Here is a 19,283-nt window from a genome sequence, read left to right as displayed (position 1 = left end):
AATCAGCAAAGAAGGAAGCAAACAGCTGGGCCAGCAGGTAGGTGGGAACGCATACACTCGTAGAACTGGAGTTACGTTTAGTAACTATTAATTCTACGTGGTGATATGCTTAGCCCGCCTACAGGCTTCACTATTGGTATCAATAAAGACGTAGGCCGTACCCCCAGCTGGCATGCTGACAGGATTGGTGCGGAAGAAAAGCGGAAGTAAACAAACCGTACGTCAGAACTTGGGTTGCACCGATACCATTTTTTGGTCACCGATACCAATTCCAATACCTGGCTGTGTAGCATCGGCTGATACCGATACCCTGCCGATACCACGCTTCTTCTAATTGTCAGGAACTGTCACATCCTCTGCCTCGGCCACCACGTGGGGGCAGTGTTGCTGTTTTTCCTCCTCCTCCTTGTTTCTGTTCTCCCCATTTACTACATACCGTATTTTTTGGGCCACAAGATGCACTGGAATATGATAATGTAACATCCAGCAGCATGAAAGGAAGATGAGTTGGATTCTTAATGCTAGTTTATTAAGCTTCATAACTTACTGCGGTTGTAACCACGGCAAAACTACAGCAAAACATCCATCCATCCATCCATCCATCCATCCATCCACCGCTTATCCGGACTGGTCTCAAAACAACAATCTTAAGAAAAACAGCTGAGAGGCAGCTCTCTCTCTGTTTTGCCAACGCACACTGCTGGCTTCCTGGTCCCGCCCCCTGCTCCCTCCCAGCCACTCACGCGACAGTGGTGCATTCAGGTTACTTGAAAACATAGGAACTCACAGAACGCAATATACCGGGTAAAAAATAAGAACTACATCAAAGATGCTACAAAAGTAAGTCCGTACTTATAATAATAAGGCGAATTAAGCGACGCCATAGTGGGATCCTCCTCCTTTGTTGTTTTTTGGCAGCTTGTGTTCCAGTGGTTGCACTAAGGCCTCTTTGTGTTACCATCGACCGGGACACACCACACTGCAGGCTCCTGACTACCGCGGCTGCGCGGTTCATACAGAAAGCGCAGCGCAGAGGATGTGGAACGATGCTGATTGATTAAAAAAGCAACGTATTTACTGCGGACGGCAGAGCGGAACGACACACTTCATGTAGAATGTGGTAGTAGCCTGGACCTGTACCTCCAGTTAGCTCCTGTTGCCGCCAGAGCTGCTCGCCGCTCCGCCTGACCTGCTCCTGGAGCCCAGCTGCTTTCCTGACTTCACCGGGGAACTTAGTTAAACTCAAGTCTCAGTCTGCTCCTGCGGCTGGAGACCAGCTTCATCTCTCAAAGACTCATGATACTAATAAAACTCAAGTCAAAAAATAATAAAACCAGTCAAGTTCAAGTGCAATATGAAAGTCAGAAAATGGCATCGGCATGTTATTTGTTAGTACTCGCCGATACCGATACCAGCGTTTTAGTGCGGTATCGGGGCCACTGCCGATACCAGTATCGGTATCGGTGCAACCCTAGTCAGAACGGCCGAAATAACTTCCGGGAGAAAATGGGGCAAGCAGCCTGACCGAGGCGCTGCCCAGAAGTGCATAAGCATTGTCAAGCGACACACACGCCGACCGGGGCGAAGCCACAGGGGCAGGTGAGGAAAACACTGGCCCGCGACCCCCATGGGGCGCGTCAGCCGGGCCACGAAGACCAGCACAGTTAGGCAACAGAACTCCTGTTCTCGCCGAGAACCGACATGGCCACAGTGTCCCTGCACATGTCCATCAGATATTAACACACAAAGGTGGACGCGGACGCCCAGGAGGCAGCCTGGCAGATGCCACCCACCGTGATCACCTTGGGATGAAAATAATAATAATAATGCATTGATTTTAAATAGCGCTTTTCAGGACACTCAAAGACATTGCATTATTCATTCACACCATACTGGGTGGTGGTAAGCTACTACTGTAGCCACAGCTGCCCTGGGGCAGACTGACAGAAGCAAGGCTGGCAATCTGCGCCATCGGCCCCTCCAACCACCACCAACCATTCACTCTCACAACTCACAAGGACACAACGACAGTTTTACGCCTGCACCATGCAGGATGGGTGGACTGACAGAATGCAGAGATCCCCATCTCTCTTGGTGGATGCTGGCGCTAACAAGATGGCGGCCTTAAAGGAGAGAAAGCGGTCCTCCGCCTGCTCCAAAGGCTCGAGGGAGGGGTCTCTTAAGACCCTACAACACTGTGTGGAGGTCCCATATGGGATATGGAAGTAGGCGTCCGTGAGGTCGACTGACGTCATCCAGTTTCCAAGGTGAATGCTCTCCAGGAGGTGTTTGATCATCCGCATGCGGAACCTCCTGGTGGCTATGTGAGCATTTAGGACCCGCAGGTCCAGAATGGGCCTCATACCTCCGCTCTTCTTGGGAACCAAGAAGTAGGGGGAATAAAACCCCTAGTGCGCCTCTTCCCCGCTCAGCTCCATTTACCACCCCCCGGCGGAGGAGAGAGGTCACTTCTGCCTCGAGAGCGGTCGCCCCCACAGGGCATGCGAGCCGCGTTCGAAGGATCCCATTGAAGAGAGGCGGACAACAGGCAAACTGCAGGGCATAACCGCTTCTTAGTGTCCTGGACAACCAGATTGAAAGCAGACCCAGCATAGTGCGCCACATCTGAAAACGCAGCATGTTCCTGATTTTAGAAATATTACGCAGGTGAAAGAAGGAGGTCCTGCAGACCTGTTTAATGTGGGAGTTAAAGGATAAGTCTTGGTCAAAGATCAGTCCCTGGTTCCTCACAGTGTTACTGCGGGTGAAAGCAACACCATCTGGGGTCAGTATTTGATTAGATAATTTTTCTCTCAGGTGTTTTGGGTCAAACAAAAATAAATTCTGTTTTATCTGAATTTAGGAGGAGAAAGTTATGACTCATCCAGGTTTTTATGTTATTAAGACAAGCTTCTAATTTGACAAGCTGATCGGTGTCATCTGGTTTTTCAGGGATAGGTAGGTCTGTGTATCATCTGCATAACAGTGGAAGTTAATGGAGTGTTTCCTGATGATGTTCCTTATGGGAAGCGTGTATAATGTGAAGAGTATAGGTCCTAAAACAGAACCCTGTGGAACCCTATGGTATTTAACTTTGATCCGGGCAGAAGAATCATCATTAACATTAACAAAGAGGAACCTGTCTGTTAAATATGATTTAAACCCATTTACTGCTAAGGTTCTAATGACAAATCTGAGGATGTGGTTGGTTGGTCTGTGACCACTTTGAGGGGGAAGGGTTTTCAATTTTATCTCTAATAGTTATGATTTTGTCATCAAAGAAGTTTACAAAGTCATTGCTGCTTAAGGCTTAGGGGATCTGAGGCTCATCAGAGCTGTGACTTTTTGTCAGCCTGGCATTAAAGAGGAACCTGGGGTTGTTCTGGTTTTCTTCTATTAAGGATGAATAGTAGGCAGTTCGAGTTTTACGTAAAGTTTTTTTTTTATAAGTTAACAGACTATCTTGCCAAGCAGTACGAAATACTGCTAGTTGGGTTGGATGCCATTTCCTCTCGAGTTTTTGAGCTGATCTTTTTAATGTTTGCAGTTGTTTGTTGTATTATGGGTTAATATTATTAGCTTCAGGGGAGCAACTGAGTCAAGCGTGGAGTGGAGAGAAGCTGCCACTCCATTTACAACTAAATCAACCTGAGTGGGGCTGATACTGCTGTCCACTGGGCCAACAGATGGGAGTGAGGTTAATATTGATGGGATCATTTCCTTGAATTTGGTCACATTATCCTCTGATAGACTTCTTCTAAGTTTAAGTTTTTTACCAGGTACTTTAAAACCAGTTAACGTAAACTCAAATGATAACAGAAAGTGATCGGATTGTGGGGAAAAACTGTTAATTGGTCAATGTCAATACCATAAGTGAGAACAAGGTGGAGGGTGTGATTAAAGTGATGAGTAGGTTTATTCACCTTCTGAGAAAAACCAGTTGTATCAAGTAGTGAACTGAAAGCAATGTTAAGGCTGTCAGTGTCAACATCTACATGAATATTATAGTTTTTCTCCATTGGTTTGGCTCATTTCTTGAAACCGAAATTACATTTTCAAAACAACATGGACAAATCTCCAAACTATCCTGTAGCTGCTCACAACAGAATGGCATTTTTCATTCATGTCATCACATTTGAAATGTCTTAGCACATGTCTCAATGTCTCAGAAAATCTTTGCAAATGATTAAGCACAGTAAGGATAGATTTAGCACAATTCGCAAGTGAATATATTATGTTGATCTAAACTGATTGATCAATTCTCAGTCTAATGGTTGTTCTCTCCAAAACATATCAGCCTAATTTCATTGTATCAGTCACCACCTGCAAAATCATCTGTTCAGCTGTCAAAATCAGTCAAGAACACACTTCAATACCATGAATACCAGACATGGATGTGTTTGCATGAAGGTGAGGAGGACAGTCAGGAGGGTGAGGAGGGAGACCAGTGAAGAAGTGAGCTTTGAAACTCCAGCTTCATTTACAGTACATTGGGCTACATACAATTTTCCTTTTTGTTTTGTTACCTCCACCAAGGAGGTTATGTAATCACATCGGTTGGTTGGTTGGTTGGTTGGTTGGTTGGTTGGTTTGTGAGCAACATTACGGAAAAAGTAATGGACGGATTGCAATGAAACTTAGTGGAAAGGTGGGTCTTGGGCTAGCTTAGAATCCATTAAATTTTGGTGATGATCCGGATCAGTGTCTGGATTGTAATGGAAATTTTTATGTAATTGATGCATGTGATGGTTATCAACTTTAAGTAGACTCCTTAGCAGACGGCCCCCTGGACTCCTCACACCAAGCAAACCCAAATGGGGGTTCTTTCCTGTTTGTCCTGTTGCATTTTGAGCAGAAGTTTCTCCCCCTGACCGAGCGTAATCTCCAAATGGTATCTGTGGTCTGTGTGCTGTTCTTCTCTGATGCATCGGCAGCCACGGGGGGTGAAGTGGGTTGGGTGTTTGGAGTTGTTCCTTTGTCACTTCATATGTTAAATATGTGTCCCTTCCTATCTGAGGGCAGCTCTAAGACATGCTAATGACATTAACATGTCTGCCCCTGGCCCCAGGAGTTCAGGGCGGGGTATAAATATCAGTCTGTATCACAGAACTTGAGAACTCACACTGACTGAGCAGTGATGACTTCTCTCCTGTTGCAACTGGAAATAAAGGAACCAATAAGGAACTCATCGTTGGTGCATTTATTAATAGAATTTCCACAACAGGATCCAGGAATTTTTTTAAAGGATTCTTTATCATTGAGAGATAGGGCAGTCTTTCACATAGTTGGGCATAACTCAACAATAAATGACAAGGGGGCTCAGCAAAAAACTACAGTAAGTTCTTCAAGGACTCTAAGAGATATCAGCTGCTGATCCAGATCACGGAAGTATTCCGGATACCAGGATCCAGAACTGACAAAAATAGGGGGATTCCGGAGTGTCAGTCACTGTGAGGCAACACACTGAGATATGAACATGCAACAAACAGCTTTCTCCCAGACATTGTTTGTGTTGGGGAGAAATAAAATGTTTTGTTTTTTTTTTTTTCTAATCACATATGGTGTTCTTATTGCTGTTGGTGACTGATTTGAGCTGTGGCGGAGGTCTGCGCCTGTGCCTCTCTGAGTGTAAAATTCAAGTTTTTTTTGTTTTTTTGTTTTTGTTTCTTTGTTTTTATTTTACAGCATATTGAACTCTGATGGATGGAAGTTGCTTTGTGTGTAAATAAAAATTATAACAGTTTCCTTGGAGGTATGAGAGTGATGTGTGAATCAGAACTTGAAGGTTCTTCTTATTGTAAAATGCTTTTTGTCTTCATTTTCTGATACACAACATTTTCTGTTAGCTAAAAAACCCAAAGAAGAAAATAAAAACTATCACAGTCACCATTATCAATGAAGGACTGGGCCCAGGTAGAAAGGTAGATGAGGAATGTTTCAGTGGTCCTTTGCCCTTAAAGACAAAACATCTAAACATTTTGATTGTCAGTGATCACACGATGTCAAAAGGACAAAGCATTTTTAGGGCATTGACCATTTGTTAGAGAAAAAAATTTAGTTTTTCCCACTGAGTGAGCTGTTTTGGCAGAGATCTGATCTCTGACAGGTGAACCGTGGTGTTTTGCTGAACCGTCCAGGTTGTTTTTGACAACAGAACCAAGAGAATTCAGAACGTCCGGTATGTTTTGAGAAATGAGCTAAAATTGTTGAGAAGGATCTTTACATTTTGGAGGCTCTGACTGTAATGAGAAATGTAAGAAATGTAGCTTTGAAACATGTGTTAACAGTTTTGGGAGAGAGATGAGCTTTTGCAAGTGAACTATGGTGTTGAGCTGAACTGTAAGACTATTTTGCCAAATGATCTTTGAGTTTTGAAAATGTAATTTCAGTTTCAAGAAATGAGTCAAACCAATGGAGAAAAACTGTATTCACTCAGATTATAGATATGAAAGTTAAATTGTTTGTGTTCATTGCACATTATGATTAGAAAAAAACTGTACTCTTTAAATTAAAGCCACTTTCTTTAGCTTAAATTGTATTTTTTTTTCTTTAAGGGTTTTACATGTTTAAATATATTTTATACGTTTTATGTTTAACACTGGGGGAAAAAATGGTCAAACTTGCAAATTAGTCTAGAAAAATCAATATAAAAAAGAATTGTGATAAAATCGTGATTGTGATATTGATTTTAAAAAATCATGATATGACATTTTTGCCATATTGCCCACCCCTAATTATGATTACATTCTTTTTAGATTAGATTAGATTAGTTTATTTGAGAGGGGACAGCGCAACTTCATAGAACACATGATTACACAAGGTTAAAAAAGCCAGAATTAGCCAAAAGGCTATTTGTCATCCGTAGTCCCCTGGCCATGATGTAAAAAAAGCATTTACTGTAAAAAGCATTTACACAAAGACAAACAGTTAATATAACAGATGACAACAGTTAATAGAACAAATGACAAACTCTAACATAAAAAACATAACATACAAAGACAACCTGTAAAAAGGACAATTGAAAGCATGTTACAATAAAAGACAGAGGTTCAAAACACACAAGCATCTTTAGTGCTGACAGGTGTCAGTGTTGAGTAGCCACAGTTTTAAGTGTTTTTTAAAAGTCTGGTAAGTGTTTTGTTGTTTAACCTCCTCCGGTATTGAGTTCCACTCACTAGCGCCCCTCACAGACCAGGCTGACTGACCAAAAGCACTCTTGCGCAGAGGGATGACACAGTCTCCTCTGACAGAGCCACGGGTGACACGTACAGTTCTTTTTCTTTGACAGATGAACTCTGCCAAAGGGGCTCGAGCCAAACCATGCATTGTTTTATAGATTAAACATAAAGGTGAAAATTTTTGGAAACTGTCCCAATTTAAAAGGTTATACTTTTTTAAGATTGCACAATGATGATAGTGTCTTGGTTTTTTGTCCAGAACTTTAAGGGCTTGTTTGTATAAAGTTTGCAATGGCCGTTTAGCACTTTGACTCGCCTGAGACCAACTTGTTAGGCAGTAGTTGAAATGACTGAAAATCATTGAATGTAAAAATATTTTTGCTGCCTCAGCTGACATGTCATTTTGAATTGAACGAAAGCTTGCAAGACTCATTTTCACTTTTTTCGAAACTCTTTCAATGTGACCTTTAAAGGAGAGCTGTGAGTCACTCAGTAAACCCAGATATTTAAATTGGCTTACAATTTGCAACTTTTCTCCTGCAACAAATATGTCGGGGTTGTTAGAGTTACTGTTGGCTTGACTAAAAAACATGCCAACAGTTTTAGAGACATTTAGTTGCAGACAAGACTCATGCAGCCAAGTTGTTACACGAATCATAGCTTGAGTGAGCTTAGTTGCAACAATGTCCTTGGAACGACCATGAACAAATAAAACAGTATCATTGGCATACATTAGACAATCAACGTCAGGACAGACACAAGGCAAATCATTAATATAAAGGCTAAAAAGAAGGGGGCCTAATATGGACCCCTGAGGAACTCCATTGGATAGCCCAAGAGGCTCCGAGCAGCAGTTGTTTACAGAGACAGATTGCACACGGTCATGCAAGTATGACTGAAGCCACGGTCATGCAAGTATGACTGAAGTTTCCCTAGAGAAATTAAACTGTGACAACTTTGTGATAAATACAGAATGGTTTACTGTGTCGAAAGCTTTCCGGAGGTCCAGGAACACCGCCCCTACTACTCCACCCTTATTCAGAGAAGATTTTATTTTTTCAATGAATAAGCACGTCGCTGTTTCAGTAGAATGATTGGATCTAAACCCAAACTGCATGGCGTGGAGAGGAGGGGAGCTGCTGTTTAAATGCTGAACAATCTGCTCTGCGACCCATTTTTCTGCTACTTTGGAAATGGTAGGGAGAATACTTATGGGGTGGAAGTTATTCAAAGAGGTTGATTCACCAGATTTTAAGACAGGGGTAACAATAGCAGATTTCCAGGCCTTAGGAAAGTCACCAGTTGAAATTGAGAGATTTTTAATTGAGGCAATTGGAGAAGCCAGACTTGAACCCAGATCTTTGAGCATATTCATGTCCATTCCGAAAACGTCTTTGGCTTTAGATGATTTGAGAGATTTAACAATATTAATGACGTTGGACTCACTGATTCTTGTTAAGGCAAAGGAGTTTTTTGCAGACGACGTATTCATCCATTTGTTTAACAGCAAAATGTTTAGAAATTTCTGCCACAGAGTCAATAAAGTAATGGTTGAAGGCCTTAGCTATAACTTTGGATTCCGTTCATTTTTTTTTCATTTAATTTAATTTGAATTTGATTTGATTTACTTTTATTGGAATCCCCAGTCAATTTCAACATCCTTTCTGGCCTATTTGTGAAGGCTAAATCAATCTGCGTACTAGTAGAGTTGGTGGTTCTTGTGGGGCCAGAAATTACCTGAGTCATATCCATTTCGTCCATCATCTTTTTCAAGTTTTTCCTGACTTGCTTGACCTCCCAATTAACATTGAAGTCGCCCAATATAATGACCTCCTTTGCAAGATTGAACTGCTTCAATAGAAGGCTCAGATTATCATAAAAATCAGCACTTGTTGAGGGAGGTCTATAGATAACTACAACACTGAAGGACATTTTTTCAGACAAAGTTACTTTTAAACCAAGCAATTCAATTCCATTCTCATTCGCGACCTGCACTTCAATACAGTTAAAGGTTTCCTGAGCATAAATCATGACCCCTCCACCTTTGGAGCCCTGCCTATCTTTTCTGAACATTTTATAGCCAGGAATAGACAGCATTGTTGAAGATGAGGATGCAGAGAGCCATGTCTCAGAGAGGCAGAGGAAGTCAATATTGGAGTCAGCGAGTAGGTGGTGTACTTGATCCCTTTTTGACTTTATACTTCGTATATTTAGATGTGCACATAGAATGCCTTTTGGTTTGCATTTTGAGTTCCAGATTAACTTAGAGTTATTTACTGACTGAAACATTCTAAACTTCCGGTGTTTTATTATGACAGGAAGGAGCAACTTCTTGTTTCCATTGCTGACGTTATTTGTATACAACTTTACAGTACTAGTTTCTGCACTTGCAAAAGAACAGTCGCCCGATGTACAGCTGTCAGATTTACAAGAAAGTGAAGTGTTAAAGCATCTTTTCACAATTAATGTTAATAAAAGCAGATGTGCAGCCCATGCTTTAGTCAGATACCACTGTCCACATAACAAAGAAAGTGATTAAACAATGTGGGTGATGTCAATAATAAGCATTAAATTAATCACAAGCAAACCTTTGAAATAAACATAATTACTGTGTAATAAATAATTTTCATAACCTATTCCATCCCCGAGAGTAACTGAGGATGCTAATATGATATTATAGTCTTCATTTGGCATGTTCTCGCTCCTTGCCTCTCACCAAAACCTGCCTTCTTCAGCTCCTCTCGGCAGTCTCCATGTTTTGCATACTCTGTGTTGTAAACTGTTTTCTTGTCTGTCACATCTGCTGATCGTGTGCCGGTCCTGCAGACGGATCTCTCCTCTGTTGCTCACACTGAGCTTTCTTCCATTATTCCTGGTTGAGAGTTTTCTTAGGAGTTTTTCCTCAATGGATGTGAGGGTACAAGGGCAGAGGATGTTGTTATGATGCTGTGTAAAGCGATTTCAGACAAATTATTTGTAAAAATGGGCTTTACAAATAAAATTGCCTGGCATTGCCTTACCATTTAGAGTTTAATTTGATGGCATTTTCAGTATAAGATGTTTAAATGATCATTTCTGTGTGAGATAATAGAATAAATGTATCTTTCTAAACTAGACACACACACACACACACACACACACACACACACGGTTTTTTTTTCAAGTATGTAATTTTGCTAAACTTTAGACAGACATACGCCTTCATAAAGTTTGTCCCAGCAGAGTTGCCGTAACTAGCTATTTCTGTAAATCATGTTGTGATGATGCGGGCACATGCGCAGAAGCGTCTGGTACTGGATCTCGTACTGAAAAGGCCAATACCAAAATAAGAATCAATAAACTTCTCCCACGGGTGATGTGTGTATTCCTCAATCTTTGTGTGTCTGTTTTACTTCCGGTTCATTGACGCTACTTGAAAAAAAAACAACCTTTGCGAGATCTCGCAAAAGTTCATCCTTTTTTTTTTCTTTCACCCATCAATATATTTTTCCCCCCATGTACCTTTGGGGGCGCCGTAATAAGTCCTCCTGAATGTGAACAAATAATGTGGGTGGACTATCCAGCAGACTGAAATGATGCTATTTTAACAGTGTTGACTGAAACTTTTTAATGAGCTGGTGGGGATATCCTTTTTTTTTTTTTTTTTTTTTAACAGTACTGTCCATTTTTGACCGACAATAAACAAAAGCATATACTTGATCTCAGAAAATAGCACTTTGGTTACTTGTGTGGATTTTGTCTGTGCTCCGGTAAATTTTGACATTCACAAAAATTAAGAATAACAATCAGGAATATTAACAAGAATATTCAGCTTTTTGCACATTTGGTGTCACTGATTAAAAAAACAAAACAAAAAAACACAAACACAAACACACACACACACACACACACACACACACACACACACACACACACACACACACACACACACACACACACACACACACACTAACAGGGACTTGTGCTTTTTGAGCCATCTGGCTCCTCAGCTTGGTGGACTCATGATAACTGGTTAGATTTGATGAAGACTAGATCAATTATATTCATTACCAAGACAATGTTAACATACGTAAATTGTGTAATTGTTCGTATGCTCAGTACACTTATGTAATAAAGTTTCTTGGGAATCCGACGAAGCTTCCTGTTCCGAGCTTTGCCCGTATATCACTGCAGCTAAAGTTTACCGATAAGAAATTTCACAGGATTTCATCTTCCTTTACTGTAAACCTCCTGCATAGAACCTCAGGCCCCAGGAGACAAGGTTTCCCATCATTCCTCGACAAACAAGAATAGGTCAGAGTCCGACATAGTATGTCTGGGTCACATGTTGGAGGGCTTTTAAATTTGAAGCGGATACAAGAAGTCAGAACTCTTCACTTATCTCGATGTACATCTACACATCTGAGGGGTATCGCTGGGTACTCATGCAGTTCTAAGGCGAGGTAGTCAGATCAACAGTTGTTTCCCCCAATAGGAAGCAGGATTTCCTCCTGTCCTCTCCGTCCACTGACTTGTATCATCACTGCACTCCTCGCAGTCCTCTTGGGAGGTGGTGTCCCACAAAGAAATCCACATCATCAGCAAAAAGCTGCACACTTCATTCAGTCCTCATTCACTTTGGTGTGAAGTCAACATCTGGTCTCCAGGGTTTTTAAACAGGTGCAGATTCAAGCTCAGGCTGATGCATCATCTCTAATGAATAAAAACAAATCTTAGAAAAAATTAAAACATCTAATGAAAATGATACTTTGAAAATAATGATTCAAAATGTTCATTGTCTTCATGTTCTGTTTTTCAGACCTTGATAATGTTGGTTCACGAATGTTCTTGCTGAATAATGTGATCAGATTGTTTCCCACTTCCTGCCTTCCTCCGCTCAGCCCAGAGGTCAGTGAAAGCTGGTGAATACTGCAGTTCTGTGGCCAGCAGTAAGGACTCATGTGACAGGATGTCCATCACAGTGATAAAGAGGGGAAGGCACCGTATCTCGGTGTCACTGCTGCTCCATGCCACATGCCTTTGAGCACATCGGTCTGCTCCATGCACAGCTGGAAAGCTCTTCTGCTGCCTCGTTCACCACTGAGTGTTGATAATGTTGCCCTCGTTGCATTTTACTGTCGTCATCTGCCTCCTGCAAGTCCTCTGCATCACTGCTGACATCGGTAAGAACTATTGTTTCAGTGACTTCACCTTTAATTCTGCAAAAGGCTCTTGAAGTGTTTTAGAACCACTATTCTGCTCTGTTCTGTTCCAGACAGCGGCACCTTCCTGATCTACAACGTTGACCACAACAGGTGCGTAAAGGTGGAGAGCCCAACCTCCCTTACAGCCGTCCCTTGCAACCCTCGTGCCAAGGACCAGCAGTTTCGCTGGGCTTCGGAGTCCCGCATCCTCAGCATCTCTCATAAGCTGTGTCTGGGTGCCACGGAGATCAAAGACTGGGTGAAGGTGGCCCTCTCCGAGTGCGACGAGAACAACATCCTGCAGCACTGGCAGTGCAAGAACGACACCCTGTTTGGCTTGAAAGACGAGGACCTGCACCTCAACTACGGCAACTTCCATGAGAGGAGCATAATGATCTACAAAGGCTCGGGAGTCTGGAGTCGCTGGAGGATATACGGCACTCGGAATGACCTCTGCTCAAAGGGCTTTCAAGGTAACCAGTCTTGGTGAACAATGAAGGAGGCTGTGACGCTGTCGTTATCTGAGTGTTTTGTATTAAAACACACATACTGGTTCAACATGAAGCTGTTTTAGACCTGGCTGCCTCAAAATGTTGAGCCATTCTACAGAAACATTAGTGACATTAGTAGTTTGTACAGGTTACACATGACTTTGTTAAACCAAGCTGAATATCTTAGAGAACTAAACTTTGGTAACACTTCACTTGAAGCCCCCCTGTATAACACATTATAAGTACATTTATAAAGCATTATAATGCCATTATAGCATGTGTAGCTATAGTTATAAACATTCATAGATGATCACAATGCCAGGACCTAACCCTAACCATAATCCTATGCTGTACAGTGAGTTATAAAGCATTGTGATCATTTATGAGTGTTCATAACTACTTATAATGTGTTATACCGGATGCTTCAAGTAAAGTGTTACCTAAACCTTTTTTTTAAGCGATGTCAAGGAGAAAAAATTAAAATCAAACCATTTTAAATCCAAATTGCGAAAGCATATTGTGCAAATGTTTCAAACAGTTGCTGAGTACAGATTTATGAATCAATAGTTTTATTGTTTGATGTGATGCTTTTGATAGCAGTGTTTTGTATGCTTAAAGAAAACATGTCCAGTATTAGTGTTTATATGTACAGAAAAATGCCTTTCAAGTAAAACAACTGAAAGATCTCCCCCCAAAAAAATATTTATTTATATGTTACTTATTACGTAAAAGGTTCTGTGAAGACATAAACATGCAAGCTTCAAATTTCCACTCAAAGAGAATAACAGATGTGTGTATAAGGATGTCACTTTGCTTTAGTATTAGAGTGGTATTGTATTTCTAAGTGAAGTCATGACGAAGCAAAATATCTTCAATTTGCTCAGTCTCGATGCCACTGACGTTAAATCGATGATCTGTGTCTCCTCAGAGATTTTCACCATTGGAGGTAATTCCTTTGGAGCACCTTGTCAGTTTCCTTTCAAGTACGGCGATAATTGGTACTCCGAATGCACAAAGGATGCACGTGCAGATGGACTGCTGTGGTGTGGCACAGACAGAGACTATGACAAGAGCAAGAAGTGGGGGTTTTGTCCTACTAAAGGTAAGTATCACAACACAAAATGACCGGTTTGCTCTTTCAGGCAGTAGCGCCGCACTTCACAGTCACTGCGATACACCCCCCCACAGTTATCTGGCTTTATTTTACTGAGGTCAGCACTCACAGGTCTGGTTTCTGACCCCTCCTCGCTCCGGTCCACTGGTAGAACAACAGCACCACTTCCTGTCACGACTTGTCAACACAGCCCTGTCCTTGCTTTCCTCTTTCCATCCCTTCTTTCCCCTGACGTTGCTCTAAGTCTGGAGCAGGAAAACAGCTGAAAAATAAAAGCATTTCACTTCACCGCAGTCTTTTATAAACCAGAGATATGTGTCAATCAGCATCAGAACATACTTTGACCCTTATTTCTCATACTCATCATCCAGTAGCTTAATGGTGTGTCTTTTCCTGAATGTAGACTCCGCTGGCTGGGACACTGAGCCAGTCACGGGGGCCCAGTATCAAAGGAACTTGCAGTCAGTGTTGACCTGGCATCAAGCCAGGAAGAGCTGCCAGCAGCAGGGAGCAGACCTCCTCAGCATCGTGGAGCTCCATGAGCAGTCATATATCTCAGGTACGTGGCCACCCCCTCTCACCACCCGTCCATTTTCATGCCGTTTTAAACCTCCTTTTTTTTTTTTCTCGCTTGTGGTGAAGCAGGGTTAACAAGTCATTTGGGAGCGCCTCTTTGGATTGGACTGAACAGCCTGACGTCTGAGACTGGATGGCAGTGGAGCAATGGAAACCCATTCAGGTATCTGAACTGGGCTCCAGGTACGTGTCCTTTTGGTGGTCTATGATGTGTTTTTAGAGTTTAGGTAAATTAAAAAGACACTCAGGAACTACACTCTGCACTTCCTGCAGGTCATCCCTCGTCGGAGCCCGGGCACTCCTGTGCGACGCTGAATCCTGCAAAAGCTTCAAAATGGGAAACCAGTGCCTGCTCTAAGAAACTTGGCTTCATCTGTCGCAGGGGAAACTCAACCAGTCTGCCTCCACCACCAAGTAGGACTTTTATTAAAAATGACCGGAAGAAAACAAAGCAGCACAAGATTGAACGCTCAGCTCTTTTGATGTCTGTTCACAGGCAAGGAGCCCAGCTTCTGCCCCAATCACTGGGTCCCCTACGCAGGAAACTGCTACTACTTGGAGAGGAGTAAAAAGATGTGGAAAGATGCTCTGGCTGCATGCCGCAAGGAGGAGGCAGATCTGGCCAGTATACACAATATAGAGGAACAAAGCTTCATTATCTCTCAGTCTGGATATTGTAAGTATAGAACGAACCCAAACATCATGTACGACCAAAGTACAGCATTACAACAGACATACATATTGATACTATCATTGATACTATTTGAATATCTGGTAACACTTTATTGGAAGCCCCCCTTTATAACACATTATAAGTACATTTATAAAGTATTATAATGCCATTATAACATGTGTAGCTATAGTTATAAACATTCATAGACGATCACAATGCCAGGACCTTACCCTAACCCTAACCCTAATCCTATGCTGTATCGTGCTGTATAATGAGTGATAAAGCATTGCGATCACGTATGAGTGTTTATAACTATATATAATGTACAGGCACGTGCCATGAGCTCCAGGGTTTGGCAGGCAGACAGTCGCAAATTGCGACGGACACACCAATGACAATTTACATGTGTAGGCAGTTAAATGCCAGCTTACTCTAACAAAATCAAGATCGTGTAACACCATTAAAAAACTTAAACAATGACTTAATAGCAGTCCCAAGACTCTCCCAAATATATCTCATGACCACACAGCGCATTCCTTGTTTGTGATTGAGACGCAAAATGAGTGAGAAAATGACAATTCGGATGCGGAGCTGTCTGCGGTGCTGAAACGTCTCTCTCTCTTCAGGGCCCACAGCCCAATACACATTTAATGAAAGAACACCTGAAAGCAACAACCAAAAACAACATGCTCAAATCTCGACTGCACATATGTGCCGCTCCTCTTGCCCTTAATTCATGCCATTCACACAGTTATCATCACAGTTAACAGATTTAGCATGAAGTGATTCTCCACTGCCTTCCTCCGCTGACTGGATTTCACAAGTGAAGTTGGCTCGCAGCTGGGTGAAGCTAGTTCGCAGGTGCGCTAGCCGTTAGCGGCTAACGTGACCTCATTCAGAGAGAAACCACATTTTCAGTAACATTGCTTAAAAACAAATAAACTCGCTTACTTGCCTTTATGAAAATGTCGAGAGCAAACAACCATGTGGGCAGATATGGAGTGGAAAGTGATGCTCTTTCATGTCACTGCTGCGACCCCCGCCGTCTGACGCCTCTTCCTTATTTCCTCAGTCTGCTCTCCGTAGTTTCTTTTCCAGGTGGGAAACTGGAAAAAACGGAGCTTGCCTTCTGTCCTGCTCCCATTCCGTCGATGCGACTTATTATGGCAGCCGATCACGCAACATGATCTTCCCATTTCTTAGAAATAATGCCGCACTCAAAGACGTGAATCACAGAGTGAGACCGCGGCCTGCGAAATGGCGATTCAATCCCACAATGGAACAGAGTGACGTCACCTGAAAGGGACCGATTCACTAATGCTACGTTCACACCGGACGCGTTGCAGGCGTCACGGGCGTCGCTTTTACATTCAAAGTCTACGGTGGACGAGCTTCAACGCACCTAACGCGCATCAGGCGCTTTTCGAGCGTCGCTTTCTGAGCGTTTCGAGCGTTGCCGACGCGCGCCATGCGCGTCACGCGTTGAAGGCGTCAACGCCTGAAGTTGGGAAAATTGAACTTTGGAAGCGTCAACGCCGTGCGTCATCCAATCACAGACGAGCAATCTGAGCGCTGACGCGGGCCAGAAGTTCGTGAAACTGGGCCCGGGAGAGGCGGAGGCTCGCCGGCGGGCCCGCCGCTGGGGTGACGCGCCGCACCGGGGGGCCGACTCGGTGCGACGCCCGGAGCGGGCCCGCTCCGTAGGACCGCTGGGTGAGACCGCGCGTCTCGGTCCTGCTGCGGGTCGCCGGGAAGCCGGTCGGAGAGGCGGGGGCGGCCGAAGGTGTGATCCGCACCGCCCGCCGCCAAAGCCCGACCGAGCCTGGAGGCTGGGCTGCTAGGTCGGGGGAACAGCGCTGCGTGCCGTGCCGGGCGGGGGGCCCCGTGGCGGGTCCAGGGTTCCTGTGTGCTCTGCTTCTCTCCCTGCTTCTCTGCTTCTCCGACTCCTCCTGCTGGAGCTCCTCACTGCGGCTGGCTCACATTTCGCCGAATTCATCCGAACAAAATCATAAACAGTTGGTATTCGGACAAACAAACGACACAATCGGGCTCTAAACGACCACTTTGTCGGCTAATTTAAAAAAAAAAACCCGACAAAGTTCTACATTTGAAGAGTTTAGAGCTAAAGTGATTTATGCACCGATCCCGCCATTGTCAACATGAAGACAGGACACAAGCTCCTCCCACTCCCACCACTGAGCTGCCGCGCGTCGCGAGCGTTGCAAGCTTCGTGTGTAATTTGAACATGCATCGAATTCCACACTTTACTCGCTTCAGCTTTGAGGCGTCAGTGACGCCCGTAATGCGTCCGGTGTGAACGTGGCATTATTCTCCGTGAACGTACGTAGAGCATTGGCATTGCAGAGTAACGTAAAAAAGGCAGGGTAGCGATCTGCCTTTTTGTGTACATGATTTTTAGATGGTGAAACTGACTGCGCCTGCGCGAACCCAAATCTATGGCTGTGTTCGAAACCGCATACTGCCTACTACATCCTTCCATACTCATACTATCCATCCTGCATCCTGCTTACTCAGTCCATCAAACAGTATGCAAAGCGTTTACACTACAGCATACTACATAATAATCCACAATGCATTGCACTCCCTGAGCAGAAATCGACCTGCTCCAGCTGATTTCACTTTAGCTCTAAACTCTTCAAATGTATAACTTCATCGAGATTTTTTTGTAAATTAGGCGACAAAGTGGATGTTTAGAGCCCGACTATGTCGTTTATTTGTCCGAATACCAACTGTTTATGATTTTGTTCGGAAAAATTCGGCGAAATGTAAGCCAGCCGCAGTGAGCAGCTCCAGCACGGAAGTGTCAGAGAAGCAGAGAAGCAGGGAGAGAAGCAGAGCACACATGAACCCCGGACCCGCCAAGGGGGCCCCCCCCCCGCCCGGCACGGCGCCTAGCGCCGTGGCCGCAGCAGTCAGTTCCCCCGACCCAGCGGCCCAGCCTCCAGGCCCGGTCGGGCTTTAGCGGCGGGCGAACGCTGAACACACCGCCGGCCGCCCCCGCCACTCCGACCGGCTCCCTGCCGACCCGCTCGGCAGCAGGACTGAGACGTGTGGTCTCCCCCAGCGGTCCTATGGAGCGCACTGAGTCGGTTCCGGAAGTCCGGCGGCGGACCCCCGGTGCGGCGCGCCACCCCAGCGGCGGACCCGCCGGCGAGCGCAGAGTTTCTCATGCCCTCCAGGGCCGGACCCAGATCGCGGGGCCAGGGCCCGCCCCCCTACCCAAGCGCGCCCCCACCACCACCACCACACCCGCCAGCCGCCGAAAGTTCTGTCTGGCGCAACCGCTGTCCGTCGCGTTGCATCTTGGGTAATTTCAGTTTGAGTAGTGAACACACGATGTACACTCAACATTTCTGGCGAATGCAGTATGCATCCGGGAACTTCTCGCATACTCAAAATCGCATACTGCCAGTGTAAACGCACTGCATACTCAATAAGTTAGTGTGAGTAGTTGGTAAGTATGCGGTTTCGAACACAGCCATTGTGACGATATGACAGATAAAGACAGCGCTGTGCCTTCAGGAGAGGTTGTGGCCTTCACTGTCATACACCGCAAGAGGAAGTCACTTGTGCAGCTTCTCTGCTTGGCCAGGAGGAGTCTGTGTTGAGTCAATTTTACTGGGCTGTGAAAAGCACTAAATGCTGTCACTTTCAAACCAAAAGGTACTATATATAGTAGCTACTACATCGGAAATTAAAATGTGAAAAATTATATATAAAATAATAATCAAATCAAATCAGATTTTATTTATATAGCACTTTTCATATTGATAAAAACAACGCAAAGTGCTGAACATTAAAAACAGTCATAAAAACAAAAAGAATAAAAACCGCGCCATCAAACAGTATGCACCCCACACACACACACACACACACACACACACACACACACACACACACACACACACACACACACACACACATTAATTTGCACAGAACAGAGGAGACATGGCGTGGCACTGAGCATCTTTGGGAAAACACCACCAGTGGGGCCCCCCACACCAAGGGAAATCGAGGGTCAATTAAAACTGGGGCTCCAGCGCCCGA

At 44.0% G+C, this 19,283-nt stretch overlaps 1 protein-coding gene across 1 annotated transcript in view; it reads left to right on the top strand.

Annotated features, from left to right (window-relative positions):
* The first annotated feature begins 12,168 nt into the window (after positions 1 to 12,168).
* Positions 12,169 to 19,283, top strand: part of LOC115394021 (macrophage mannose receptor 1-like) — a 35,694-nt gene continuing 28,579 nt past the window's right edge. The window contains exons 1-7 of the mRNA XM_030099136.1: positions 12,169 to 12,340; positions 12,433 to 12,834; positions 13,781 to 13,954; positions 14,370 to 14,525; positions 14,612 to 14,725; positions 14,816 to 14,956; positions 15,039 to 15,218. Of these exons, the coding sequence (XP_029954996.1) occupies positions 12,271 to 12,340; positions 12,433 to 12,834; positions 13,781 to 13,954; positions 14,370 to 14,525; positions 14,612 to 14,725; positions 14,816 to 14,956; positions 15,039 to 15,218 (1,237 nt within the window). The 5' untranslated portion in view covers positions 12,169 to 12,270. The remainder of the gene's footprint in view (positions 12,341 to 12,432; positions 12,835 to 13,780; positions 13,955 to 14,369; positions 14,526 to 14,611; positions 14,726 to 14,815; positions 14,957 to 15,038; positions 15,219 to 19,283) is intronic.

Source organism: Salarias fasciatus, chromosome 9, assembly GCF_902148845.1.
Source record: "Salarias fasciatus chromosome 9, fSalaFa1.1, whole genome shotgun sequence".
NCBI lineage: Eukaryota > Metazoa > Chordata > Actinopteri > Blenniiformes > Blenniidae > Salarias > Salarias fasciatus.
The sequence above is the reverse complement of the archived record's forward strand: the minus strand, read 5'-3'. Positions and strand labels throughout refer to the sequence as shown.